Source organism: Drosophila obscura, unplaced genomic scaffold, assembly GCF_018151105.1.
Source record: "Drosophila obscura isolate BZ-5 IFL unplaced genomic scaffold, ASM1815110v1 contig_25, whole genome shotgun sequence".
In the NCBI taxonomy this organism is placed as follows: domain Eukaryota; kingdom Metazoa; phylum Arthropoda; class Insecta; order Diptera; family Drosophilidae; genus Drosophila; species Drosophila obscura.
The window spans coordinates 1484355-1507197 of NW_024542812.1; the positions used below are offsets into that span (position 1 = coordinate 1484355).

The following is a 22843-nucleotide window of genomic DNA, read 5'->3' on the forward strand; positions in this document are numbered from 1 at the left end:
ATTTCTGGCTTGTACAAGACACAAAAAAAGCTGAAAAATTACAGAAAAAAGCCAAAAAAAAAGCGTAATTTTTGGGTTTACCAATTTTTTTATTTCTGTAGTATTTTATAGGGTTTTTACTGTAAGACCGCCATTAATTCGTCTAACTCAGCGTAATTGTCTTCAGGCTCGCAATCGTACAACTTGGTCGTACCAATCAAGCGAAGATAATTTTTGGGCACATCATAATCGAAACAGCATTTTCCCAGTCTTCGTAGTTTTGTGACGCTGATATCTGTTGATTCGTCGAGTAAGAGACTGAATTTGGAGTCCCCAATATCGCTGCACAAGTCTTCGAAAAATGACGCGCCAGAAAATTCTAATGATGCTGGTGCATTTCGTTGATGCAGCTTAACTCGTCCTGCAGCTCCAACTTCAAAATGTTTGTTGCACAAGTTGCCCAAATGATCAACTTGTGCCATGGATGCATGTTGAGCAATAAAAAGACACAACGCTGCTTCCTGTTTTGTTGTTGCCCGTATTCAAAGCTGCAGTACACCCTATGCTCATCAGTATCGTCCTTTCTTGCCCAAGCTTTAAATTCATCGCTTTTAAGCCAAGCATCGCGGCACTTCTTAATTCTTTAGCAAGACCTCCCAGGGGTATGATTATCTTAACTATGGTGGGTTGCAAATTGTACAATAAAAAAAAGCGGAAAAAGCCAAATAATATTCTAAAAAATCAGAAGTCCCGCTTCCCGCAATTGCCAAACTATTCCCGCAGTTGTTCATCAAAAAAAGCCAGATTTACGGAAAAAGCGGAATCGGCACACTGACATATACCGAAATATACCTTTGTCAATATAAAAAAAAATACCGTAAATGTACTAATTCTTACATGAAAACTACAAGTTTGCTACATATCAACTACACATTACTACTTGACGTGGAAATGTCTGGCCACTCTCGAAACAGTTGAAAGCAAAGCTAAATTTTTGGAAAGCATAAACTCATGCAGACACTGCAGTTTTCACAGTAAATTAAAGTAGAAATAAGCATTAAAAATCAGTACAGCACAGGCATTTAACTGTCAAGATGAAAGACACAAAGGTGAGTTTTTACGTTTAATTTATGCGGCATTCGCACAGTTACATCATGTCCCCGGCTGCAATTGAACTTCGAGCGATGTGGCTGTTGTTTTTGCTGCCGCTGCCGCTGCCGCCGCTAATGACCACGGACACCACCATTCATTCATTACAGCCATTCCCGGTTCTGAAGAATGACAACCTGCTGCGGGCCGCTCGCGGTGAAGTCGTCGATCGTGTTCCCGTCTGGGTAATGCGCCAGGCAGGTCGCTATCTTCCCGAGTTCCAGGAGCTGCGCAAGCAACACGACTTCTTCACGGTTTGCCGCACCCCAGAGCTGGCCTGCGAGGTGACCATGCAGCCGTTGCGTCGCTTCGATCTGGATGCCTCGATTATATTCTCAGACATATTGGTTATTCCACAAGCCCTTGGCTTGACCGTGGAAATGCACGCCGGCGTGGGTCCAGTGCTGCCCCAGCCAATAAACACACCAGAGGACCTAAAGCGGTTGACTCCAGATGGCGCATTGTCCCGACTGACCTACGTGGGCGATGCCATCACCATGATGCGACACAAGTTGGAGGGCCGAGTGCCCCTCATTGGCTTTACTGGTGCACCCTGGACCCTTATGGGCTACATGATCGAAGGTGGCGGCAGCAAGACCATGTCCAAGACCAAGGCTTGGCTCACGGATCACCCGGAGGACACAAGACTGTTTCTCAACCTGCTTACGGACGCAATCGTGGACTACTTGGAGATGCAAGTGAAGGCTGGAGCCCAAATGCTGCAGGTCTTCGAGTCATCCGCCGAGCATTTGACCAAGGAGCAGTTCTTGCTGTGGGCTGTGCCCTATTTGCGCAGGATACGCGATGAGCTTGTCGACCGGCTGACCAAAAAAGCTCTCCCATTGGTTCCGATTGTAAGTGATATCACCACAACTTCTATTTCGATTCATCTGAGCCTCTTGTCCTCAGACGCTGTTCGCTAAGGGCGCTGGACACTCGCTGAAAGAGCAAAGCGAGCTGGGCTACGATGTAATTGCACTCGACTGGACTGTGGATCCCATTGAGGCACGTGCCCTGGTGGGCCCGAACATAACGCTGATGGGAAATTTGGATCCACAGGACATGTATCGTAATGCCGATGAGCTGCGGACCTTGACCACTGAAATGGTTCACAAGTTTGGCAAATCGCGTTACATTGCCAATCTGGGCCATGGCATAACGCCCCAAACTCCCATCACCAGCATGGATGTACTCGTGGAGGCTGTGCACAAGGCATTGTAGCCGACTGTTCGTTAACAATTACGCCTTATTTTATCGAATGTAATAAAGACAAGTTCGCCTTTGGGTTAGGGTTAAATCATTGGAATGGTATATTTTGGTTTTCTTGTTTCTGTTCCTGTACCAATTTGTCGTATATCATGAGCGTGCTGCCGAAGCAGATTAGGAACGTTCCCAGGATAACTTCTGCAACATTAAAGACATATTTTAATATACTGAAACGGCCCAAATCTTCTGTTTACTTACTTTTCCCAGGCAACTTTTCGCCCAGTGCATAACCAGTTATCGCGGTGAAGGCAAAACTGAGCGAATTGGCGACTGGAACCGCCACTGTGATGCTGGCACTTTGCAATGTCCACACATACAAAGCACTACCGCACTGATTGAGTCCAAAGGGTATCCAGTACCGCCAACGGGAGCCAATCGTGCATACTTCCAGGACAAAATTTCTCCACTTGGAGCCAGTGTCTTTGACAGACTCGATTCCCTGACTGCCAAGGCGGATGAATGGGTTGGTCACACCCCAAAGCAGTCCCACTGCAAGCAATTGCACTAAACACGACAAATCACGATTATTATTCAAACATTTTAATATTTCAGTAATTTACCAGCAATTTCTAGCATTTTTGTATTGCTTACACGCAATCAGCTGTTGCGCGCCAGTTGCTTCTTTGTCTGAGCAACTCTGCGTATTTGTGCAGCCCTGGATGTGATTTTGACATTTGCGGCTCCCTGGCATTTTGACAATTCTTTTACGTCAGCTTTCATTTCCGGATAGGTGGGTTTTAGGCAATTTTCTATAAATTTAATCAAAAAACATCCGAATATACTGCAAAACAAATGCCGCCAAATGACTGATATTCAATTATGAACATAAAATGCTAACGGCGAATATTAAAATGTTGCCCAAATGCAAGATGTTTTGTGTGTGAATTGGGTGTCTGAATATGGGTCTTGTTTGTCTCGATTGTTTATGAATAATGATTCTTCAATAATATTAAACCGCCTTCTCTACCATTTTAGGATATTGAATAGCAGTGCTGCGGCCTAATCAGGAACAATGACTAAGACCAAGGGCGAGAAAATCAACAAATCGGCGATCAACGAAGTTGTGACCCGCGAGTGCACCATTCACTTGGCGAAGCGTGTCCACAACATTGGCTTCAAGAAGCGTGCCCCGCGCGCCATCAAGGAGATCCGCAAGTTTGCCGAGCGGGAGATGGGCACCAATGACGTCAGGATCGACACCCGTCTCAACAAGCACATCTGGTCCAAGGGTATCAGGTATGTGGTGCCTCAATTCCAATGGGAGAACGCATTCTAAAGCCTCTGTTCTGTTCACTTTCAGATCCACCCCATTCCGCGTGCGTGTGCGTCTGGCGCGTCGCCGCAACGATGATGAGGATTCTCCCAACAAATTGTACACCTACGTGACCTATGTGCCGGTGTCCACATTCAAGAATTTGCAAACGGAGAATGTCGAGTCTAGCGACGACTAAGCAAAGTAATTGAGAGCCCAAAATACGGTTAATAAAAAGTAAATTTTTATTTAGAGAAAAACAAAAACAAGTGTTAACAAAATGTGACTAAACTGTGATTTCAAAGTGGATTAATCTGCGGCTGCACCAAGTACACGGCATTGCTAGTGGCCAGTGCTATTAAGTGACGTTGTTTGTGGGGAAGCTGCAGCACCTCCAACAACTGCACTTCTGGCAAGGCGCTGTCGCCAAGGATTTTCTGGAATCCCGCTGCGCCTTGATGCTGGTAGATTGTGAGCGGCTGCTCGGGCAAGGCATTGGACACGCAGAGCAGCAGGTCGTCCGATTCAGGCAGATGCATGAAGCGAATTTCACGCGACTGATGGGAATCTCGCAGTTCCAGAACTTGGTCCAGTTGAAAGTCGCTCATATCTTCGCTGCTAAAGCTGTGAAATAGTTTTCAAATATTTTAGTCAAGTTTTGTATGCACAATGGACCTAGAAGACATGCCTGTAAATCCTAATGTCTGCTGCCGGCGACGACGTGAGAAAAGCCACATAGCTGCTTTGCATGCCCAAGCCACGCCGGATCAGCGCCATTTGCTCTGCCTTTACATCCAGCAGCCGACGAACTAAAGTGTAATTTTGTCTCTCACTAATTTTCCAAAGCTCCACGGCTTTTGAAGTTAGCAGCAAAACCGGCGATTCATTGGTGGCTGCCACGGCCAGCAGCTGTTTCGCATCCCACCTGTCCACAACGGCTTGCCTGCTGGTGCCACTAATATCGAGGCATTTGACGATTAGTTCGTTGATTCCTTGCACTGCCTGGCACTGAATCGTTCCTAGGCCAAACTCCAGTTTTTTGTTGGTCATCCATGAATCCCCGCTAAATACGTCCGAATGCGTATTGTTGTTGGGCTGTAACAGTGTTGATAAGCCTGCAAGAAAAAATTGTGTTTTTAGTTGTGTCGACTGCTGCACACACTTTCCATGGTAGCGCTTAATGTTGGTATGGAGAAATTATTTTAGATTGCGACTTTGTTTAACTCCCATTTGTTTGTAAATTCTTTCTCTAACCGTATTAGGAGGAATGCTTGATAGATATTGTTGCTGAATATGATCAAAACATTTTGCGACCATCGGAGGAAGAAAGTCATAGAACTTTTCCAAACACAGGGTATTTCAAAACAAAATTGATAACGCCGCTGCGGGTAGAGTGAGGTTTGGACCGACGACCACTTAAATAGAAGCAGAAAGACGGCAACTTCAGTTGCACGTCGACAGCTGATAGACAAAGAAAGACGCTCTGAAGGACGCACCTCGTTAGAAAAAATAGCCAAATCGCTTGGCGAAAATGTACAAGGCGCAATTCGTTTGGCTAGTTGGCTTGGTCCTAACATCAGGATCGGCCACCGAGTATACCACGCCCAAGATAAGCTTCACAACGATGGTTGGGTGAGCAGAGGCGCTGGTCGATGGCCCATAAATTACTAATATCTCAGTATCCCTACACAGCCTAACGACCACACCTGCGATGCGCCTGACTACGACGAACAAGGCTAGTTCCGGTGGCGTCTTACTGCCCATGGTTATCAATACCTGGAACTTTACAGATGCCAATTTTCTGGCCTGGCGGATTCTGAATGTGACTCAGGGTGGTCTCCGGCAGACGCGTAATGCCGTAGTGGAGGGCTGCACCAAGTGCGAGCAGCAGCAGTGCGATAGAACTGTTGGCTATGGCGGTTCTCCCGATGAGTTGGGCGAGACAACGTTGGACGCAATGATTATGGATGGCAGCAGCATGGATGTGGGGGCTGTAGCAGGCCTCAGATCTATCAAGGATGCCATTCGAGTGGCTCGGCATGTTCTGGAGCACACAAAGCACACCATGCTGGTCGGCGATGCCGCCTCTCAGTTTGCCCAGGCAATGGGATTTCGCTCCGAGTCCCTGGTTACGGCCGAATCAAAGGGTATGTGGCAGGATTGGGCAGCGGGAAATTGTCAGCCAAATTTCTGGAGAAATGTTCACCCAGATCCATCCATCTCCTGTGGTCCCTACAACCCCAAAGCGACGCCCCTAACGCGCTGGAAGGAAGATCGTGCGCGCGCCGAGTACTCGATTGGGCACCATAATCATGACACAATCGGCATGATAGCCATTGATGTCGATAGTAACATCCATGCGGGGACCTCAAGCAATGGAGCGAGCCATAAGATCCCTGGACGAGTCGGAGATTCACCAATACCCGGTGCAGGCGCGTATGCGGACAATGAGGTGGGCGCTGCCGTGGCCACCGGAGATGGTGATGTTATGATGCGTTTCCTGCCCACTCTGTTGGCTGTGGAAGCCATGCGGGCGGGCAAGAAGCCGACGGAGGCAGCTGAGGTTGGCATTCGACGGATCGCTAAGCATTACAAGGACTTCTCGGGCGCCGTCATTGCTGTCGATCGCTTGGGCCAATATGGAGCAGCCTGCTACGGCATGACCGAGTTTCCATTTGTGGTCAGCAACCCATCCAAGACGGATATCCCGTCGCGCCAAGAGACGGTCAAGTGCATAACGGACAAGGAGATTGTAAACATGGTTTTATTGTAAATCGAACTTCACTAACGTTTTGGGTCGTTCAAAACCACTATTCACTGCAGACGAACCAAATAAATATATAAATAAATTCGAAGTATAAAAGGAAGGATTTAACAAAAATGTCCAGTTTTGTGCAGTGTAACTACACATTTACTACATGTCAACTACAGATGTATGTACAATTTTAGGTGTATAGTATAGTATTTATATACTTTATGTCCTTTAATTAATCTTCAAATTTTGTTTTCCCATCCAATCTGCTACGATGAGCCTGAGATGAAAAACAAATGTTTGATGCTTTCATCAATTCTACAAAATACGTTTATTCAAAGAAATGCATAATTATTTCCCCTATAATAGTTATATCTGGTATTTTTTAAAGTTACTCTTGCTTTGTTTGGTATTCGTACGCGAAATGGTCACATTTTCCGCCAAATCGGCGTCGGCATACAGAAGAAGAAAAAAAAAAGTTGCAAAAAAAAAGCGGAACAGCGGCGGCAGCATATACAATTTATTTCTAAAGTCGAAATAAATAAAAGCCTTCAAAATTAACAAAAACGTGCAAACAGGTGGCCGCAAGTCGCTGACTAAAATGGCTATACAACTTGATAAAATTCTGGCAGACATTGCCAAGGAGAAAGCGTTGCATCCAAACAATGGCGGAGCGACCAAACAGGAGCAAGAGGACGCTTGGGCCAGGATTGGGCGCCTCAACAAACTGTCCGTGCACGAGTCGCGCTCCATTTTCATTGTGCTGCAGAAGAAGTACGAGCAGGAGAAGATCAAGGGCAATTCGACGTGGAAGTTGTTCAATGTGATGCACCAAATACATCAGGAGACCAAGGCGGTCGAGAAAGAAGAGTGAGTGAAATAAATGCTAAAAATGGCGGGTTAGGTAATATTTCGTTTTGCATTTAGCGAGCAATTGCCCATGGATGATGTGGAGGAGTATGAAATGCTGGAGGTGCAGGAGCAAGAGGAGGACGACGACGCTCATCAGTTTGGCCAGCCCACCAACTCCACTGGCTCTGCTTCTTCAGATGGGGAGAGCCCAAGCAAATCGCACAGCACCGGCTCGCCGGAAAAGGAGGAAAAGGTGTACTCCAAGGCCATAATTGACACACCGCGTCCAGCGTTCGAGGAGAAGAAGCTGCTTAACACAATGGCAAACAATACTCCTAGGGCCACGACAAACAATCCAGTGTCCATGGCCGCCGCAGTGTTGCAGAAGAAGGGAATTACCGTGAAGAAGACTCCCAGCTCGGCTGGAGCTGCACAGAAATCGACGCCGACACAGTCACAGAGCAACAGCAATAGAGCAACGTCCTCGTCGCGCACCACCATTCAGTTGCCAGATTCTTTGAAGCGCAAGCTGTCTGAGGAGTACTCGGGATCATCATCGCAGAAGAAGGTGGTGAAGACACAGAGTCCCAAACAGACTGCGAACACAGTTGCTGCTGCTTTGGCCGCTGCTAGTGTGCCAGACCCCACAGTAACTTCGAACGTCGTCCACACAACCACGGCTCAGCTAATGCAGGTAAAGAAGGAGCGAGACGGCAGCCACTCGCCACCGCCCGGCATCAACATCATCACCGTACCGGCGGCACAACAGATCAACGGCGGTGGCCCAACATCCTCGACAGCTGCCACCGTTGCCTCCACTTCAGTGGCCTCCACCAACGGCTACTCGCCACACATCGAGGAACTAGACTTCAAGAACGACATTATCTTTGATTCAAAGCTCCTCAAGCTCAAAGATACAAACTCCTCCAACGCCCCAGAGATTATCAACTTGGGCAACTTTGACCAGTCGCTGCCGCCGACATTTTTCAAGAACTTGTGCAACTCTTCGCGCCACGAAGCCCTTGGACTATACGTTGCAAATGTGATGAACAGAATCTCATTACGTGCCGCCGCCAAACTAGAGTTGGGGATCTTGCGCACCATTCTCGATGTTCAAAGTGACGAGCTGGACCAGTAGATCCAGACAATACGAGTATATATATTACCTATTTAAGTGACGTCTAATTACTCAACTCAACTTACTTATTAGAAGAAGTAGAAGGTATTTATGTAGAACGGATCCCCCAATCCCGTATAATTTATATTTCTATTAGGCGCACGCGTTGAGGCGATGCTCTCGCGATACTGAGTTTGTTCATCCTTCAACGTCGCTTCAAATGGATATTTTGAAACAAATTTTTAACTATAATTTTGACTGCAGTCCTATTTTATGACCCCCATGTTCCACTTCATTTCCAAATAAGTTTATACTCCAATAAATATACATATGAGACTCACTTGTATTCAGCCTGTGCCTGTGCCTAAAGATGTGCTCTTCTGGTTCCAACGAGTAGTAGTCAACCCTCTCCGGACCCTGCCATATGGCCAGAACATCGTCATTTCCCGTCGTCAGTGTCTCCATGCGGGAAACTCCTTTATGGGGCAGCTGCTGCAGCACGAAAAAGTTCTCCAACACCTTCGGAGGCTCTGAAAAGTAATTGCAACCAATTATAGATCCACCTATTGCAAGAGTTTTCTGCACTCACCCTCCAGTCGATGCTGCACTGCTGCTACATTTTGTTGCAGCTGCTGCCAATCCTCCAGCGCATTCATATCCACGCCACGTTTAGATTTATAGGCAGGCTCCGAGTTGCCATTGCCAGTGACCAGCTCGTATTTGTCCACGGTCAGCGGCTGAGCGAAGATCAACTGGCTCTCCACATGCAGATTGGGCCGATTGCGGGCTTTGTTCTCCAGCACCTCGTTCACGGACAGACCATTGACATATTCTACCCAGAGACTTTCAATGTTATTGCTGAGGATCTGCTGCTGTTCGGGCAAACTGTTGTCCACCAGCAGTGATCCCGGCACGTACTGATCCCTGTCCCGCAGTAACAATTTGTCTGGCTGCCAATGGATGCCATTCACAGGTCCCTCAACGGCAAGGTCGTTATATAAGTTGACATTCAGCAGGCGGGTTGTACCCGCAATGCTGTGGTTCCCGTAAATGTAAACAGCATCATTTATCCACGTCGCTATGGAAACATTGGCCACCAGGCTTGTGGCACTAGCATACAGACGACTGATAGTGGCCCTGTCAACCGTTTTCAGGGCATTTATGATCGTGGTTTGGGAGCTGACATTATTTTCGCTTATACGTAGGACGTCGTCAACTAAATTTAGCTGATTTATTAGCACATTATTTAGATTGCCTTCCACATAGGCGTCCGGTAGGGTCCAATGGCCAGTGATCTTATGCACTCCGGCGGTTTTTAATGTGTTTGCCACAAAATCATCGAAATCCAGCGAGAAGTTGCTGAAAGATTGAGTACTATTTGAAAATTAGCTATTCGCGCCGATAGTAAGTAGTACTCGTGAGTACTCGAGTACTTTCCCAGCAAGCTATCGATAGCTGCTTGAAATAGTTTTGCACAAAAATTCATTTTTTTTTCAAATCAAGTTCTGGTATGTATTATTTAAATATAAACTATTTTAGATACTACATTCTAGATTGCTAATCCTATTCTTTCAGACTGTCCTGCTCAACATACACGATAGATATATGAATGACAGACAGACGGACAGTCATAAATTAAAATATTTTTTATATTTGTATTTTTTGTATATAAAAAACAACAGCTCATTTTGAATAATTTTCGTTATTTTTTAATTTGAATTTGACCTGTTAATTAGGTCCCTATTTCGATAAATTCAAAAACAGACCTGGTTTTCTATTTTCTAAAACGATCTTGGGAAAATGGATATAGAATTGAGGTAATATTTTTAATCTCAGGCTCCAATTAATGTTGAAACTACTCAATCTCTGTTTTAAATGTATAGACATATGCATGAATATAAGATTAATTCAATGTTAATGTTTCAAAGCAGCTTGGAACAACAAATTTAACATTAATTAAAGGAAATAGGGTATACAAATGTACATACGCATAGCTGAAACCTGATTGACCAGCAAAATGCCGTCACATTCCGGTACATATTTTCGTTTTATGCTTTGGCCGTTTTTGTTTGAACCTTATTATGTAAAGAATACAATACAAAAGAGTTTTGAAAACTAGCCAATCTTGTACAAAATTGATTGATGAATTGAATACAATTATTTGTTTAGGGCTGAGAGGACTAACTAGCTAGTAATATTAGACCGAATATCCAAATCGAGGAATACTACCGCATCTTGTCGTGTCCGTCAGTATTTTTACGGTATGTTTTGATAATGACAAGGTATATTGCGGTATATTTCTGAGGGTCAGGCGGTAAATTTTTATTGAACAAACCGCGGTCACGCTGACGTACACTCACTCTAAATAAAAAAATAATAATAATAAATTGACTAAAATAACGTTCCAGCGATCGCTAAGAACCGCTGTCGAGTGTCTTCTTCGCAATAAAATGCCTTTCAGCCCATTTGTTTGCTAGTCGCGAAGTTAATGAACCATTCTTGAAAACTGTCTGACCGGACTATTAAAAGTGCATTTAAACCAAACCAAATCAGCCACACACGAGGTAATTAAATGCACTCCACTCTCCACTTTTTATACCCCATCTGCGCCATTTGCAAACGTGTACAGAAATTTCACCTGCCTGCTGCTATGCACAGCACACAGCTGATTTTTCTGGGGGTAGATGACGACCAGGCCAGTCCTGGTAAAACTGTGGGTTTTAAAGCGCGTAAACAATTGCAAAGTGAAACCCAATACCCAAAACCCAAAACCGATCTAAACAAAATGGTAACACGTACCCCATGCTCTCAACAAGTGCGTCGTTTCCATTGCTGACGCTGCCACGTAGCGTTACCACGCGTGCTGTCAGAGGCTGTGCGAAAGTGACGTCATGGCTGAAGTCCAACGGAGCGCTGACTTGCTGGCTGCGCGTCCGACTGAAGTAGTTCCGCTTGATGTGGTCCACCTGGAAGCCATTAATGGGGCCCTGCAAGATGGTCATAAAAGTGTGTGATTGCTTGGGAGTTCGTTAGGGCTGGGATAGTCGTCCCATATCGTCTGCTGGCACTCACTCGGAAGTCCAGAAGACCCTCGAAAGCGGTGGAGGCAAACTCCAGCTTCTGCTCCGTGCCACCCAGCTCAATTCGCTCGCTGTCCAGCCAGACTTGATCCAACAGCTGCTGCAGCTGGTGACCGTTTAGATAATTGTAAGTGGGCGGCCGCTCAAACTTCACACTCTCCGCATGGAAAGTGTCGTATGGCTCCCCGTTCAGGTACTTGTCCAGCGCCGCCAGATGATAGCCATTCAGTCTGGTCAGGTTGCACAGCTCTGCCACCTCCAGGTTACCATTGATGGTAACCGGTGCCGACAAGAAGCCTCCGGCATCTGTGTACAGCATGTCCTCGGGCACACGCAAGCCGTTCACGCGGCCAACCATCAGCTCCGATTGCAGTACAATGGGATTCTCTGTCAGGTAATGTTTGTCATGCAGTTATTTGCAGTTACAGAATTGGATTTGCCATTGAATTTTCTTACCAAATCGCACTGATTGCAGATGCTCCGATGCATTCAGCCTGTAGCTGCGGCTCACCAAATCTTCCAGGGTGTAATTGTTCAGCTTTCCCTGGAGCAGCACACCCCCGGTGCTCTCCAGCGCGGCCAGCACCTGCGGAGCTGTGAAATTCTGGTCTCCGCTGGCCTCCAGCCAGTTGCCACCGAACTGAGCGGCTTGGATGCCATTCAGGGAGTGGCCAAAGCTGAGACTGCTTATGTTTACCGCATGCTTGAAGCTGAAGTCACCCACATACTTGATGTTGCCAGCCAGCTGCTGTAGCTGCTGCTCCAACTGGGCCACATTGACTTGGTTAATGCTGCCCTTGAGCCACACATTTCGGGCGCGAATGCTGCCATTGAAATTGGCCGGCAGTTTCCAGCCGTCCAAAGATTGACTGCCATGTGAGTAGATGGAGGCCAGTGGCTGGCCAAAGAGCATGCCATTCATATGCAATTCTTCGAGGTTCACCTCCCCGCCATCCAGCTGGTCCACGTACAGCGTGCTATTCGAGCGCTGCTCCTTGCTTACCTGCAAATAGTCGTCCAATTCCAAGCCATTCATTACCAGCGGCTGCGCCTTCACTTCTCTCAACTCCAATCCCTGTAACTGAACCGCAATCGGGATGCTCTGGTTGCCGCTTTTGGTAAGCAGCACTTCCGGCAGCTTCTGCACATCAATGCCATTGAGCCACTTGACTTCACCGAAGCCCTCCCTAATCTCCAGGCCCTGCGGCAATGTCTTACTGCCCTCCACTACCTGCACTTCCTCCACATTCAACTTGACCAGTTTCTGCAGATCCTCGGCATTTACGAAGCTCAGTTCCGTGTTGTTGGCCACGAGCGGTTGCTCAAACTTCACATTCACATCCTGGAGTGTCTGATCCAGCCGCAGACCCTGCCTCAATGTCTCTGCAGCCGACCTCCCTGTTGGTTCGTCAAGCAAATCCCCCACCTGCAGCAGCCTTCCAATCGTCACATCGCCATCAATTACAAAGTCCCCTTGGAGTTCCAGCGATTGATGGGTGATCTTTACAGGCGACATGGCTCGTAGCTCTGCTCCCAGGAGTTGGCCCTGAAAGGAAACCCACGCGAAATGATTTCATTTTACATCAGGCTAGCGGACGAGCACTTACCGCAATGGTAATGGGTTCCATGACGCGAAGATTCTCCAGCCGCTTGGATCCCGCAATCACCTGGGTGTGATTGGCTTCGCGGAGCAGCAGGTCGAAGCGCTGGCGGTCCACGTGGATGTGATTGAGCCGTTGATTGATGAGCAAACGATTCACTTGTATGGGCTGGGAGAACTGCACCTCCTGCTGGACAATAAAGTCGCCGCCATCCACCGGAATGAGGTGGCCCAGGGAGCGGTCGTTGATCTCGTTGCTGTTTACCACCACAGCCTCCGCACCGAGATGTGTGATGTCTGCGGCGGACTTGATAAACTGCACGTCTGCGCTGTTCCGTTTGAGTGTCTTCTCCAGAAGCTGTGTCCAGTTGAGGCCGTTGAGAGTGCCTCCCAGCTGGAGTTGTTGCACTGAGAGCTCCTGCAGGAAGGGTCTCTGCTTCTCCCCGGCCGGTTCTTTGTATTCCTCGCTGACGTACACCTTGCTGGCAGTCACCGATTCGTACACCGGCTCCTTGGCATCCAACCCATTGATACTGCTTGCCTGCATGCCGTCATAGACCACCAGGGTATCCACAGTAATCTCCTCGAATTCGTGCTGTTCGGCAGCAGCTCGTTTCATGGGTTGTCGGGTGCGGGCTGCTGTGGCATCTTGCTCGATCACATCCAAGGCCTGCTTGGCATACTGCAAGGCATCCCAGTAGTTGGAGCTCAGCTTCATTTGCTCATCTACAAGCTGGATTAGTGGTGCATGCATTAGAGAGATGCTTTGGGTACGTCCCTCGTCGCTCACTCACCGATTTCGCTTTGACCCGCTTGATGAGGGATCGCAGCAGCATCTCCTCCCGCTGCTTCGCTCTTTGCTGCAAGCCGTGCAACAGCTGCTCCACATTGATCTGCTCCAGCCGCTTTTGCTGCTCCCGGGCCCAGTCGATTATCTGCTGGCGGAGTATGTTGGCATGCTCGTCCTGCTTGTAGAGCGGTTGGAAAATGTTAGTCTCATTGGCGGCCATGTTCTCGTTGGCAATCACTGAAAGAACACAAATCACTGTCAGTCGGGGGGGAATCATTTGTGATTCACGTGTCGATGATGGCTTGCCTAGGTAGCTCTGTTGCTGCTCCTCGTAGCTGCGCATGCGGGCCACGCCCCGACTCAGGGCACCTTCGGTGAACTGCACCTTGGACTCTTCGAATTTCCAGTCGTTCAGGTTGTAGATTTTCACATCCTGCTTGTTGCACGCCACCAGAAGCAGAAACTTCTCCGATATGGAGTGCTGTGGAGAATAATTCCCTATGTGAATCTGCGGTGAAACCGACCTAAAAGACATTCTGCTACCTGGACGGGAAGGAAGCGCTCCAGGGCATAGAAACTCAACCGCTGATAGGGCACAAACTGACCCTTCTCGTAGACATAGATGACGGTATCGGCCTCGCCCGCTGCGGCGCCAGAACCTCCGATGCTGTTCCCCAGAATGAGGAAGTGCCTGCGACTCACTTCGTTCACCGGGAGACTAAAGTACTTGACGTCCACGGCTCCGTTGCTGCGCAGCCGCTGAAAGAGTTGGAACCGGCGACTCTTTGGATTGTACTTGTAGATGTCCGAGCGGGTGGCAGTTCGTCCCTGGGCATTCGCGTAGTTGGCCACGGCCACATAGTCGGCATAGTCTATGCCGAAAGCCTCCATGCGGCGGGCATTGCTGCAGGGGATCGCTCCCAGGCGCTGAAACGTTCCGCCCGTCCACTTGAAGTAGGGACAGTCCTGCTGCACTGCCGCTTGGCCCTGCGCCGAGTCGAAGGCCTGCAGAAGCGTCAGCTCTTGGCTGCTGATCCTCAAGTACATTCCCCGCAGCCGCAGTCCGCCGAAGTACTGAACGGTCCGTATACCCGTCTCGGGGGACAGCTCATAGATGGGAGAACCCTCGCGAGCCAAGTGCACTGGCTGCGTGAGATTATAGCTGAGTGCCACATAGCCACGTCCAGCATAGGCCAGGCAATCCATAGCCACAGCCTTGGGCGTTGGCACCTCCAGCAGCAGTTCGTAGCTCTGCTCCGCCGGGCGCCAGGCGTAAACGGCAAAGTGTCGCTGTCCAGCCACATCCTTGTGCAGCGCCGTCGCGTATTTGACCGCAGGCAGCTGTAGAATGCAAATGTCGAGGGGAAAAAGAACTGGCACGGATGCCACACGGGTCAGGCCATCGAAGCTGAAGCTGGCTGGAAATAGGAATACCAAACAATAGGGATACAATACCACTCTACTCGTACTTCTTAAGAGCTTCCCTCGATAGGCTGCGACGACTAAACCAAACGATTTCCTCTAATTCTTCGTCAGCCATGGCCGATGAGGAGCTGCAAGCCTATCTCCGCTGCATTGGCCAGCAGCTGGAGGAGCTGGAGATGCTCAGCTCCATATATTGCGCACCCGGGGAGCTGCAGATGCTCGATGCGGGCGTCGTGGCCGATTTCAACGAGTTCCTCGGGGCAGACACACCGCCAAGCAGCCTTCGCTCGCACCTGGAGTACATGGTTAAGCTGAGCATTCCCGCCAATCAGAGTCTGGAGGTGCGCATAGAACTGCCCCACTTGTACCCACTGCTGGAGCAGGCCCGCGTCAGTGTGCACAGCCCCTTGCTGGGCAAGGCCAGGGAGCAGCATCTGAAGGTCGAGATAGATCGATATCTGTGCGAGAGGCGGGAGGAGGACCCAGAGCCGTACATCTTTCAACTTCTCAGTTGGCTGCAGGAGCAGATTGAGGCACTGATCCAACGTCCGGTCAGCGAGTTCGAACAACCGCAACCGGAACCAGAACCGCCGGAGCCGCTGGAGCCGCCACAGACAGCAGCCCATCTGGAGCGGCTGTGGATCTACTCGCACCACATCAAGTCGAGTGCCAAGCGACAGGAGCTGGTACGCCAGGCCCGCCATCTGGAACTGACCGGCTTCAGCAGGCCCGGCAAGCCTGGCATTATCTGCGTGGAGGGACAGGCGGAACAGGTACAGCAATTCTGGCGCGCCATCAAGGCCCTGCGCTGGCAGAAGATCAGCGTAGTGCGGACAGAGCCGGGGCAGCGCAGGCGGGGCTTCGATACCTTCAGCGAGCAGCTGTTCAACGAGGAGGAGGGAATCATGAACATGGGACAGTTCATCAAGTTCCTGGAGGCCCACGGCTTTGGCTACATGAAGTCTGAATTGTTTGGCTTAGCCTGAGTGTGGAGGGCTCACAAAATTCTAATAAAAGTTGTTATTTGATTTTTGATAAAACCTTTGTCGAAGAACTGTGGCACATCGCTCGATCGCTTGTGCAGATCCGATTCCTGGTCTGTGGCCAGACGTTCGCTGGGATAGCTCTCCTGGAAGTGCACCTCGAAGGCATTGCCGGGGGGCCAGGGCCAGGCACTCACGAAAATCAGTAGAAATATCACACGACGACACATTTGAGGCATATATTCTTGAGTTCTTAAATATAATGCACAAACGAAACACACACACAAAATTCAGCACGTGCACGTGCAATCTACAGCCGCAGCTTTTGACTGTGATCCGAGCTGAGCTTTCCTAACTGTTTCGAAAGCTTCCTTTCGCGTGTTGCGTGGGAGACAGGGATGCATTTGCACTGTCAGATTAATAGTTACCCTGCAAGTCGAAGGGAATATCAGCACTGAGGGGTGTCATTGGTTTATTTATTATATATTCATTTAATATTTATTGTGTTGTTGTTTAGTGTGTTCCCCTTTAGGCTATTGTCTTTCTATATAAATCCCTCTGCTTCGATTTCGGCCACAGCCACGTCCTCGGAACTTTCGCCTATTCTGGCCAGCGGCTCCGATGTGGTTATCTCCTTGCTCAAGTCCACCTCCACGTTTTTCGGCTGTTGTTGTACCTCCTCCTCCTGCTGCTGCTGCTGTTGTCTCTTCTTCTTCATAAAGGCACAATAGCAGCAGTGATGCTGACGCCTCGAACTTTCCTTGAGCTTGGCTGCCTCTCTCCGTCGTCGAACGCACGAGATATGGTAATAGGCGCGCCTGAAGTTCTCATTGTTGAAGCCGTAGATGAGCGGATTGACGGCGGCATTGAGGAACATTAGGTACTGCGACAGGTACCAGAAGAGCTGCATTCCGCTGTTGACTGTGGTGTCGGCGGAGTAGTACTTCTCGCGCAGCACCACCAGAATGGTGAAGGGCAGCCGGAGCACGGCAAAGACCACCACCACGATGAAGAGGGTCTTGGCCACGCTGCGTTTGTAGCTAACGGTGAGGGGATTCTCACGGTTCTGCACCCGCTTCTCATACCGATCGAGCTGTGAAGCGGTCGGTCAGTTCAGGGCGGGAGAGGAGAGGAGATCTCGAGTGGCGGGTGTTCGCTTACCTTGTAGAAAATGGCAATGTAGCAGATCAGCATGATGCCCAATGGCAGCCAGACCAGTATGGTTATGAGCACGTACCAATACTTGGGCAGAACGTCAGTGTTCTCCTTGCAATAGCGCTCGGTGAAGTTCTTCCAGACGCGGACGCGGTACGCCCGATAGAGAGCCAAGGGCGAGGCCAAGAGGACACCCCCAATCCAGGTGCAGACAATCACAATTTGGGCACCGCGCACGGTCAGTCGCGTCTCCCTGGGCAGGACAATGGCCGTGAGGCGATCATAGCTCACCACCGAAAGGTTGAGCACGGCTGTGATCAGGAACACCACCACCAGGAAGCCCTCCATCCTGCAGCCCACGCATCCCAGCTGATAGTTCTGGTAGAAATCGTTCACCATGAACATGGCCGGGCAGATGGAGAGAGTCAGGAGATCGGCCACGGCCATGTTGGCTATGATTAGGTTGGTGGGCGATCGCAACGACTTGTTCACGGCTATCAGGTAGATCATGATGCAGTTCCCATACAGCCCAAAGCCAATCAGCGGAACAAAGGTGCAGATCTTCCAGGCGATTTCCTCGTTCGACTTGTGCAGCCAAATTCGCTCAGCGGGAAAATCCCACTTGCTGAAGTCGAACTACAGTTGAAGATGCATTAAAGGTGGGTTACTCTCGGGCACTGCACTTACTTCAGAACTGGTTGCGTTTGTGGCAGTCATTTCGCTGGTGTCGCCTCCTTCATTGCAGGCGTCCGGGGGCCGACTGCTTCTGCTGCTGCTGCTTACAGCCAAATTAACATGAGCCACCTTTGAGCCGACATAATTCAGTTGACTGATTGACAAAGCCATTAACAGTTGTCACTGATAGTGCCCCACTAAAAGCCAATGAATCAAACGCACACACCCCGAGTGGGTGGCCATCTGTTGAATCTGCTGAATCTGCGCATTGAACGTTTCAACGTTTCCATTGAACACTTTTAATTGAAAACATTTTCACTAGTACGCCTGATAAATAATAAAATAATCTCTAGTCGATGTCCAGCTTGCGGAAAGAGCCCTCCGTGCCGAAGATAGAATCGGCATTCACTCGTTTCCCCTCGTTTCTCAGCTGCTCATTCACCCCATACTGAGAATCCTCTTTGAAATAGTCGCTGTAGCCCAGCAGCTGCCGCTCTGCCTGTGCCTGAATGTCGGCTACGCGTCCATTGCTGCCACCATACTCATCGGGCAGGTATTCGCGTGGTATGACTTTGTTTAATTGCTCTAGATTCTTATACACATAAAACTGGGGAAAGGGAAGAGAAGAGAAGAGAAAAGATACAAGTTAGTCAGAGATAAATCCCATCAGATTATAGTCCCTACGAGAGCTCTGTACGAGTGCCCAGCTGCAGAGGTTGGCCACTGACCTAGCCAAGCTTTGACTCTGAACCCTGCCTGAATCATTCTGAATGGTTCTGAATAGCTCAAATCTGCAGACTGTAATAAAATATATGTATATGTAAATATCACCAGGGTGGGCGCTTCAACGTTTATCAAGTGCCTGGCAGCCACTTGGCTGATAATCCGTGATAAGGGTCCGATAAGCGACGAAAATAAATTAGTAGTTTGGGGCTGGGAGGGGGAAATTACTCAGAACTTGAGCTATTCATTCGAATTCGCATTTGCCACTGTTTCGACCGAATACACTCACTCGTTGCTGCAGCTTGCTGGGCATGAGGCCCTTGGCCAGATTGAGAAGCGCCACCGCCTCCTTGGGGCAGTTGATGAAGTGAATGCCCTTGATGCGGGTCGGCTGTGCCTTCTCGGCGAACACGCCCATTCGCTTGATGAGGTTAAAGTCCAGTTGGGCCACGAAACTCAGACTCAGCTTGGCCATGTCGATAATCTCAATGTATCCGCTGACATTGGCGTGGTCGTCCTCCCATATGGACATCTCCGACAGCATCGTCTGGTAGCGAAACAGATCCACCAGCTTAAAGACCTTGGGATCGAAATTCTCATAGTTGGTGATCTGGATGCGTGGTCCCGCGGCTCCCCAGGCGTTGGGTAGCCGCACATAGGTACTGAAAAGAGGATGCCCATCATTCTCCACCTGCACATTGATTGACTGATTGATTGATCCAACCGCTACTCACCCCGTTCGACACAGTGCCAGCGTGTTGGCGTCCACCACGCGATTTCCAAAGAGCTCCGGCATCAAGGTCTTAATCGTGTAGAAGTGCTCTAGCTTGGACTTGGTCTTCTCCAGGCTGAACTTGCAGCCCCGCAGGAATCCCACCAGGAACTGGTCGTCCTGGCGAGCCCGCAGATGCGGCTGCTTGGCGAGCCATTCGCGCAGGGCATCCAAGTCGGCTGGCAACCGCTCCCTCACTTCGTTCAGCTCCGTCTCGGCAATGTGGCGCAGCTCGGCGGTCAATGGACGTAGCTCGGCCATGATGGATGGGGAGGAGTCGGTGCTGTGCTCCCTGGCAGCTGTGCGGCTACTGAAACGAGTCTCCAGTCAAGTGAAAAGCCAAAGCCAAAACCGAAACCGAAACCGAATCTGGACCCCAAACCGTAGCCGAATCCAGCAAATGCTAATCTACATCTACTGCCTTTATGGCCAATCGGTGAACTACTGATAGTGAGACGTGCTTTTGGCCAGCTCTTTCTCTTGGCCGGACTCGCTCTCTCGTGGGCAGATGAGGGCGGGCGAAGGCGGCTCTCTTTTTGGCAGATAAAACGGGGGGAATTTCCTGCATCGGATCGGACTCTATGCAGCTGTAAATGGGGAGCAATATACCCACATTTAGATAGTGTCTCTGTCCGCCACACAGTTCAATGTTTGCTGGCCATATCTTATCGCCGTATCGGTGCGGCACAGTTGGCTGGAAATGCCAATTTATGGGAATTCGTTTTTAATCGCTTTTTCTTCTCGAGTGCAGCCCTAAAAGAGATTAACCCCAGCCAGAGTTTGGCTGTTGTAAAGTGCATGCTCCAATGAATGAACTCTCTGACTAGTTTTACAGAAAACTGGCAACTATCGGTCATTGCTATCTGCGGCAGTGGGTGGCTCAAGGTCCGAACTAACACTGGCAGATGGTTTTGCTTGTTTTTCCAGCACTTTCACACCACTGTGAGGTGCCCGCCCGCGTTAGCTGGGGGAGCCGCGAGTCGCTTTCAGTTCGTTTTGGGTGCTCAATCGAAGCAGGCATCGACAGTCCAATTAGTCGTGCATACACCTGGACAGAGCACACACACACACACACCAAGACTCGCACACACACACACACACACAACCCCTTTGGCAGCATATTTCCAAATTTTTTACAATAGTTTCGGCATATGCAAATATTACAGCACCCCGAAGACAATGACCAATATCCGAACGCTGGTGCCGGAGCTGGCGGAGCAGGCTCGCATAAAGCTCAAGGAGGACGAGACGACCAGGGCGGAGTGCATCGAGGCGCTGCGTGCCTGGATCACTGAACTTAACTACCTGCAGGCGCGCACCGACGATCAGTTTCTGGTGGCCTTCCTGCGCCACTGCCACTGGAACGTGGATGAAGCCAAGAAGCGCGTGTTGTTCTATTACACATACAAGTCCAAAGAGCGCGAGCTCTTCAAGAGTCGCCTGGTGGACGATAAGCTACTGGAGATGGCTCGCTCTGGGTAAGTGGGGGAATCTGAATCCCCGAAAATGTATACCGTTCATTAATTGTTCGTTAATTGTAATTGTAATTATTTCTGTTGCAGCATTTTCGCCACGTTGCCCAATCCGATCGGACCCGGCGGCCCCCGCATCCACTACACACGCATGGGCCACATAGAGCCCTCGAAGCACAGTGTGAGCGACATTTTCCGCTTCCATGCCTTCCGCGCCGAAATCGAGATCAACACGGACGACAACTGGAACATTGCCGGTGTGGTGGAGATAATTGATTTCACCAAGATCCCCTACTCGTTGCTCCTCCAGTTCGACCCAGGCATGTTCCGGCGCATGAACGCCTTCCTCGAGCACGGCATACCCACGAATTTAGTTGCCACCCACATCGTGAACGCGTCCCGCGAGACGCAGTTTGTGCTCGGTCTGGTGCGCAATGCAATGAAGCAGAAAGAGCTGGTGAGTCCATCCTTACGGCCAGATGTGCGATTGTGTATGTTATTTTCGTCTGCTTCTCTCGCCCTTTCGATTGCAGCTGCACATCCACTCCAATCTCGAGTCGCTGCAGCGCGTCATCGGCAAGGAGTACCTGCCCGCGGAGTTGGGTGGGGATAATGGAACTCTGGGCGATGCAATGACGCGCTATGAGACCCAGCTGACCGGCTTTGCCACGTACTTCAAGGAAGAGGAACGCTACGGCGTGGATGAGAAGCTGCGTGAGGCCAGCGAGAAGGAGCAGGAAAGGGCCCCTCCGCCGTTGGGGGCTGGCGCCGCCCACGAGGCCTCCTTTCGCAAGCTGAACTTCGATTGAGGCGTGCTGGCGTGCTGGCGGCCCATAAATGTCGTGTGGCAGCAAGTTGTATATTCAAATGCACATACTACTATTTACACCCCCCCTCTATATATACACATACAAAAATGCATACAAACATACATGCGGATATGTACACACAAATGTAAAAATACCACAGCTCTATAGCGATCCTTGGTCATGGCAGAACCTGATATTTTATAAAAGAAAAACCTAATCGAGCAGCAGCATGGAACCTAGAGGCAAATCCAACAATATTATAAACAAGTCCACACTAAAAGCGAACCCCACAAAACAAAAAGAAGAATATGAAACGCCATCAAATGGTAAAAAAAACCTCACATGAATGTCGATTATAATTTATTGTTGTCCTTATCAACGCACACCCATACTTACTTACTTACACATACATTCTAACATCCAGGCGGCTATGGCGGCCCGTACTCGGCTTTGCCGCGACAATTTATCCGCCCCCATAACGCATTTCGCTCACCTCACGATGATGAACGTTTCCACGTCTTCTACTTAAGTGCTAAGTTCTTGTTGGCTTTTATTTTAAATGCATACGCATACATACATGCATACATACATTCATGCGAACATACATACATACATATATTTTTTCGATAATTTTTGCGTTAGTTAAGTGTCGTTTCTACTAATTTTTGATACTAGTTTACACATGTACATGTACACCTATATTATATCGTATGCATACTTGCATATGTACATACCTATAATATAAAGTCGAAATACAAACATACAGTTTATAAATGACAGCGTATTGTAGTGTCCCCTGTTGAGTGCGTTAATAAATTAAAAAGAATTTGTTTAAATGTCAAACAAGTGCAAAGTCACACCAAAAGGGGTGTATTACTTGAGCAGACCCTTTTTTGATTTTTTTTTGGTAATTAACTTGTTTGCAGAGATACAAAATGTTAAAACATTAAATATTCAAATATTTGGCGCTTAATCTACTAAAGCGGGACAAC

General features: G+C 49.0%; 10 protein-coding genes across 13 annotated transcripts; 6 read left to right on the forward strand and 4 right to left on the reverse strand.

The window, feature by feature from the left end:
- The first annotated feature begins 920 nt into the window (after positions 1 to 920).
- Positions 921 to 2425, forward strand: LOC111075594 (uroporphyrinogen decarboxylase). The gene is made up of 3 exons (XM_022368965.2): positions 921 to 1088; positions 1239 to 1982; positions 2038 to 2425. The coding sequence occupies exons 1-3, from the start codon at positions 1074 to 1076 to the stop codon at positions 2347 to 2349; spliced, it is 1071 nt and encodes a 356-aa protein (XP_022224657.2). The 5' UTR covers positions 921 to 1073; the 3' UTR covers positions 2350 to 2425.
- LOC111075601 (transmembrane protein 234 homolog) lies at positions 2415 to 3327 on the reverse strand. Of its 2 annotated transcripts, none has more exons than XM_022368974.2 (3): positions 2959 to 3327; positions 2593 to 2898; positions 2415 to 2532 (listed from the first exon to the last, which is right to left on the reverse strand). In XM_022368974.2, the coding sequence occupies exons 1-3, from the start codon at positions 3083 to 3085 to the stop codon at positions 2426 to 2428; spliced, it is 540 nt and encodes a 179-aa protein (XP_022224666.2). In that variant the 5' UTR covers positions 3086 to 3327; the 3' UTR covers positions 2415 to 2425. The 2 variants fall into 2 exon arrangements, with proteins under 2 accessions (XP_022224666.2, XP_022224667.1); XM_022368975.2 differs by having other exon boundaries at positions 2955 to 3051.
- LOC111075603 (60S ribosomal protein L31) lies at positions 3032 to 3912 on the forward strand. The gene is made up of 3 exons (XM_022368976.2): positions 3032 to 3124; positions 3370 to 3630; positions 3695 to 3912. The coding sequence occupies exons 2-3, from the start codon at positions 3407 to 3409 to the stop codon at positions 3843 to 3845; spliced, it is 375 nt and encodes a 124-aa protein (XP_022224668.1). The 5' UTR covers positions 3032 to 3124; positions 3370 to 3406; the 3' UTR covers positions 3846 to 3912.
- Positions 3873 to 16579, reverse strand: LOC111075604. Of its 3 annotated transcripts, none has more exons than XM_041594285.1 (12): positions 16304 to 16579; positions 14381 to 15255; positions 14144 to 14318; positions 13842 to 14074; positions 13055 to 13780; positions 11904 to 12993; positions 11440 to 11834; positions 11167 to 11354; positions 8957 to 9726; positions 8709 to 8897; positions 4335 to 4761; positions 3873 to 4270 (listed from the first exon to the last, which is right to left on the reverse strand). In XM_041594285.1, the coding sequence occupies exons 1-12, from the start codon at positions 16482 to 16484 to the stop codon at positions 3946 to 3948; spliced, it is 5574 nt and encodes a 1857-aa protein (XP_041450219.1). In that variant the 5' UTR covers positions 16485 to 16579; the 3' UTR covers positions 3873 to 3945. The 3 variants fall into 3 exon arrangements, with proteins under 3 accessions (XP_041450219.1, XP_022224669.2, XP_041450220.1); XM_022368977.2 differs by having other exon boundaries at positions 8957 to 9741; XM_041594286.1 differs by lacking the exons at positions 3873 to 4270; positions 4335 to 4761 and having other exon boundaries at positions 8599 to 8897; positions 8957 to 9741.
- Positions 5028 to 6495, forward strand: LOC111075593 (putative N(4)-(beta-N-acetylglucosaminyl)-L-asparaginase GA14866). Its single transcript, XM_022368964.2, has 2 exons — positions 5028 to 5278; positions 5339 to 6495. Exons 1-2 carry the CDS (start codon positions 5178 to 5180, stop codon positions 6417 to 6419), a joined length of 1182 nt encoding a protein of 393 aa, XP_022224656.2. The 5' UTR covers positions 5028 to 5177; the 3' UTR covers positions 6420 to 6495.
- On the forward strand, positions 6875 to 8714 carry LOC111075591. Its single transcript, XM_022368963.2, has 2 exons — positions 6875 to 7268; positions 7326 to 8714. Exons 1-2 carry the CDS (start codon positions 7000 to 7002, stop codon positions 8386 to 8388), a joined length of 1332 nt encoding a protein of 443 aa, XP_022224655.2. The 5' UTR covers positions 6875 to 6999; the 3' UTR covers positions 8389 to 8714.
- LOC111075598 (RWD domain-containing protein 2A) lies at positions 10842 to 16275 on the forward strand. Its single transcript, XM_022368971.2, has 2 exons — positions 10842 to 10931; positions 15374 to 16275. Exon 2 carries the CDS (start codon positions 15376 to 15378, stop codon positions 16246 to 16248), a length of 873 nt encoding a protein of 290 aa, XP_022224663.2. The 5' UTR covers positions 10842 to 10931; positions 15374 to 15375; the 3' UTR covers positions 16249 to 16275.
- On the forward strand, positions 10842 to 22732 carry LOC111075595. Its single transcript, XM_022368966.2, has 4 exons — positions 10842 to 10931; positions 20737 to 21048; positions 21133 to 21499; positions 21576 to 22732. The coding sequence occupies exons 2-4, from the start codon at positions 20750 to 20752 to the stop codon at positions 21849 to 21851; spliced, it is 942 nt and encodes a 313-aa protein (XP_022224658.1). The 5' UTR covers positions 10842 to 10931; positions 20737 to 20749; the 3' UTR covers positions 21852 to 22732.
- LOC111075590 (neuropeptide Y receptor type 2) lies at positions 16706 to 18263 on the reverse strand. The gene is made up of 3 exons (XM_022368962.2): positions 18088 to 18263; positions 17407 to 18036; positions 16706 to 17338 (listed from the first exon to the last, which is right to left on the reverse strand). The coding sequence occupies exons 1-3, from the start codon at positions 18244 to 18246 to the stop codon at positions 16790 to 16792; spliced, it is 1338 nt and encodes a 445-aa protein (XP_022224654.2). The 5' UTR covers positions 18247 to 18263; the 3' UTR covers positions 16706 to 16789.
- LOC111075597 (alpha-tocopherol transfer protein-like) lies at positions 18365 to 19924 on the reverse strand. Its single transcript, XM_022368970.2, has 3 exons — positions 19533 to 19924; positions 19088 to 19460; positions 18365 to 18682 (listed from the first exon to the last, which is right to left on the reverse strand). The coding sequence occupies exons 1-3, from the start codon at positions 19829 to 19831 to the stop codon at positions 18425 to 18427; spliced, it is 930 nt and encodes a 309-aa protein (XP_022224662.2). The 5' UTR covers positions 19832 to 19924; the 3' UTR covers positions 18365 to 18424.
- Positions 22733 to 22843: the final 111 nt, after the last annotated feature.

What these genes read in the sequence shown, in the direction of transcription:
- LOC111075594 (XM_022368965.2), top strand. An exon ending in CTCTCCCATTGGTTCCGATT is followed by an intron (nt 1,983 to 2,037) that starts GTAAGTGATATC and finishes TCTTGTCCTCAG; the next exon opens with ACGCTGTTCGCTAAGGGCGC.
- LOC111075604 (XM_022368977.2), bottom strand. Translation starts at nt 16,484, where the DNA reads ATGCCTCAAATGTGTCGTCGTGTGATATTTCTACTGATTTTCGTGAGT. An exon ending in TGGAACCCATTACCATTGCG is followed by an intron (nt 12,994 to 13,054) that starts GTAAGTGCTCGT and finishes GTTTCCTTTCAG; the next exon opens with GGCCAACTCCTGGGAGCAGA. An exon ending in GCACTTGTTGAGAGCATGGG is followed by an intron (nt 9,742 to 11,166) that starts GTACGTGTTACC and finishes ATTTTCAAATAG; the next exon opens with TACTCAATCTTTCAGCAACT.
- LOC111075591 (XM_022368963.2), top strand. Translation starts at nt 7,000, where the DNA reads ATGGCTATACAACTTGATAAAATTCTGGCAGACATTGCCAAGGAGAAA. An exon ending in AAGGCGGTCGAGAAAGAAGA is followed by an intron (nt 7,269 to 7,325) that starts GTGAGTGAAATA and finishes TTTTGCATTTAG; the next exon opens with CGAGCAATTGCCCATGGATG.
- LOC111075597 (XM_022368970.2), bottom strand. Translation starts at nt 19,831, where the DNA reads ATGGCCGAGCTACGTCCATTGACCGCCGAGCTGCGCCACATTGCCGAG. An exon ending in CTGGCACTGTGTCGAACGGG is followed by an intron (nt 19,461 to 19,532) that starts GTGAGTAGCGGT and finishes TCCTCTTTTCAG; the next exon opens with TACCTATGTGCGGCTACCCA. An exon ending in CCAGCAAGCTGCAGCAACGA is followed by an intron (nt 18,683 to 19,087) that starts GTGAGTGTATTC and finishes CCCTTTCCCCAG; the next exon opens with TTTTATGTGTATAAGAATCT.
- LOC111075590 (XM_022368962.2), bottom strand. Translation starts at nt 18,246, where the DNA reads ATGGCTTTGTCAATCAGTCAACTGAATTATGTCGGCTCAAAGGTGGCT. An exon ending in CAAACGCAACCAGTTCTGAA is followed by an intron (nt 18,037 to 18,087) that starts GTAAGTGCAGTG and finishes CTTCAACTGTAG; the next exon opens with TTCGACTTCAGCAAGTGGGA. An exon ending in ACATTGCCATTTTCTACAAG is followed by an intron (nt 17,339 to 17,406) that starts GTAAGCGAACAC and finishes ACCGCTTCACAG; the next exon opens with CTCGATCGGTATGAGAAGCG.
- LOC111075601 (XM_022368974.2), bottom strand. Translation starts at nt 3,085, where the DNA reads ATGCCAGGGAGCCGCAAATGTCAAAATCACATCCAGGGCTGCACAAAT. An exon ending in ATACAAAAATGCTAGAAATT is followed by an intron (nt 2,899 to 2,958) that starts GCTGGTAAATTA and finishes TGTCGTGTTTAG; the next exon opens with TGCAATTGCTTGCAGTGGGA. An exon ending in CGAAAAGTTGCCTGGGAAAA is followed by an intron (nt 2,533 to 2,592) that starts GTAAGTAAACAG and finishes TTAATGTTGCAG; the next exon opens with AAGTTATCCTGGGAACGTTC.
- LOC111075595 (XM_022368966.2), top strand. Translation starts at nt 20,750, where the DNA reads ATGACCAATATCCGAACGCTGGTGCCGGAGCTGGCGGAGCAGGCTCGC. An exon ending in CTGGAGATGGCTCGCTCTGG is followed by an intron (nt 21,049 to 21,132) that starts GTAAGTGGGGGA and finishes TTTCTGTTGCAG; the next exon opens with CATTTTCGCCACGTTGCCCA. An exon ending in CAATGAAGCAGAAAGAGCTG is followed by an intron (nt 21,500 to 21,575) that starts GTGAGTCCATCC and finishes TTTCGATTGCAG; the next exon opens with CTGCACATCCACTCCAATCT.
- LOC111075598 (XM_022368971.2), top strand. Translation starts at nt 15,376, where the DNA reads ATGGCCGATGAGGAGCTGCAAGCCTATCTCCGCTGCATTGGCCAGCAG.
- LOC111075603 (XM_022368976.2), top strand. Translation starts at nt 3,407, where the DNA reads ATGACTAAGACCAAGGGCGAGAAAATCAACAAATCGGCGATCAACGAA. An exon ending in ATCTGGTCCAAGGGTATCAG is followed by an intron (nt 3,631 to 3,694) that starts GTATGTGGTGCC and finishes GTTCACTTTCAG; the next exon opens with ATCCACCCCATTCCGCGTGC.
- LOC111075593 (XM_022368964.2), top strand. Translation starts at nt 5,178, where the DNA reads ATGTACAAGGCGCAATTCGTTTGGCTAGTTGGCTTGGTCCTAACATCA. An exon ending in AGCTTCACAACGATGGTTGG is followed by an intron (nt 5,279 to 5,338) that starts GTGAGCAGAGGC and finishes ATCCCTACACAG; the next exon opens with CCTAACGACCACACCTGCGA.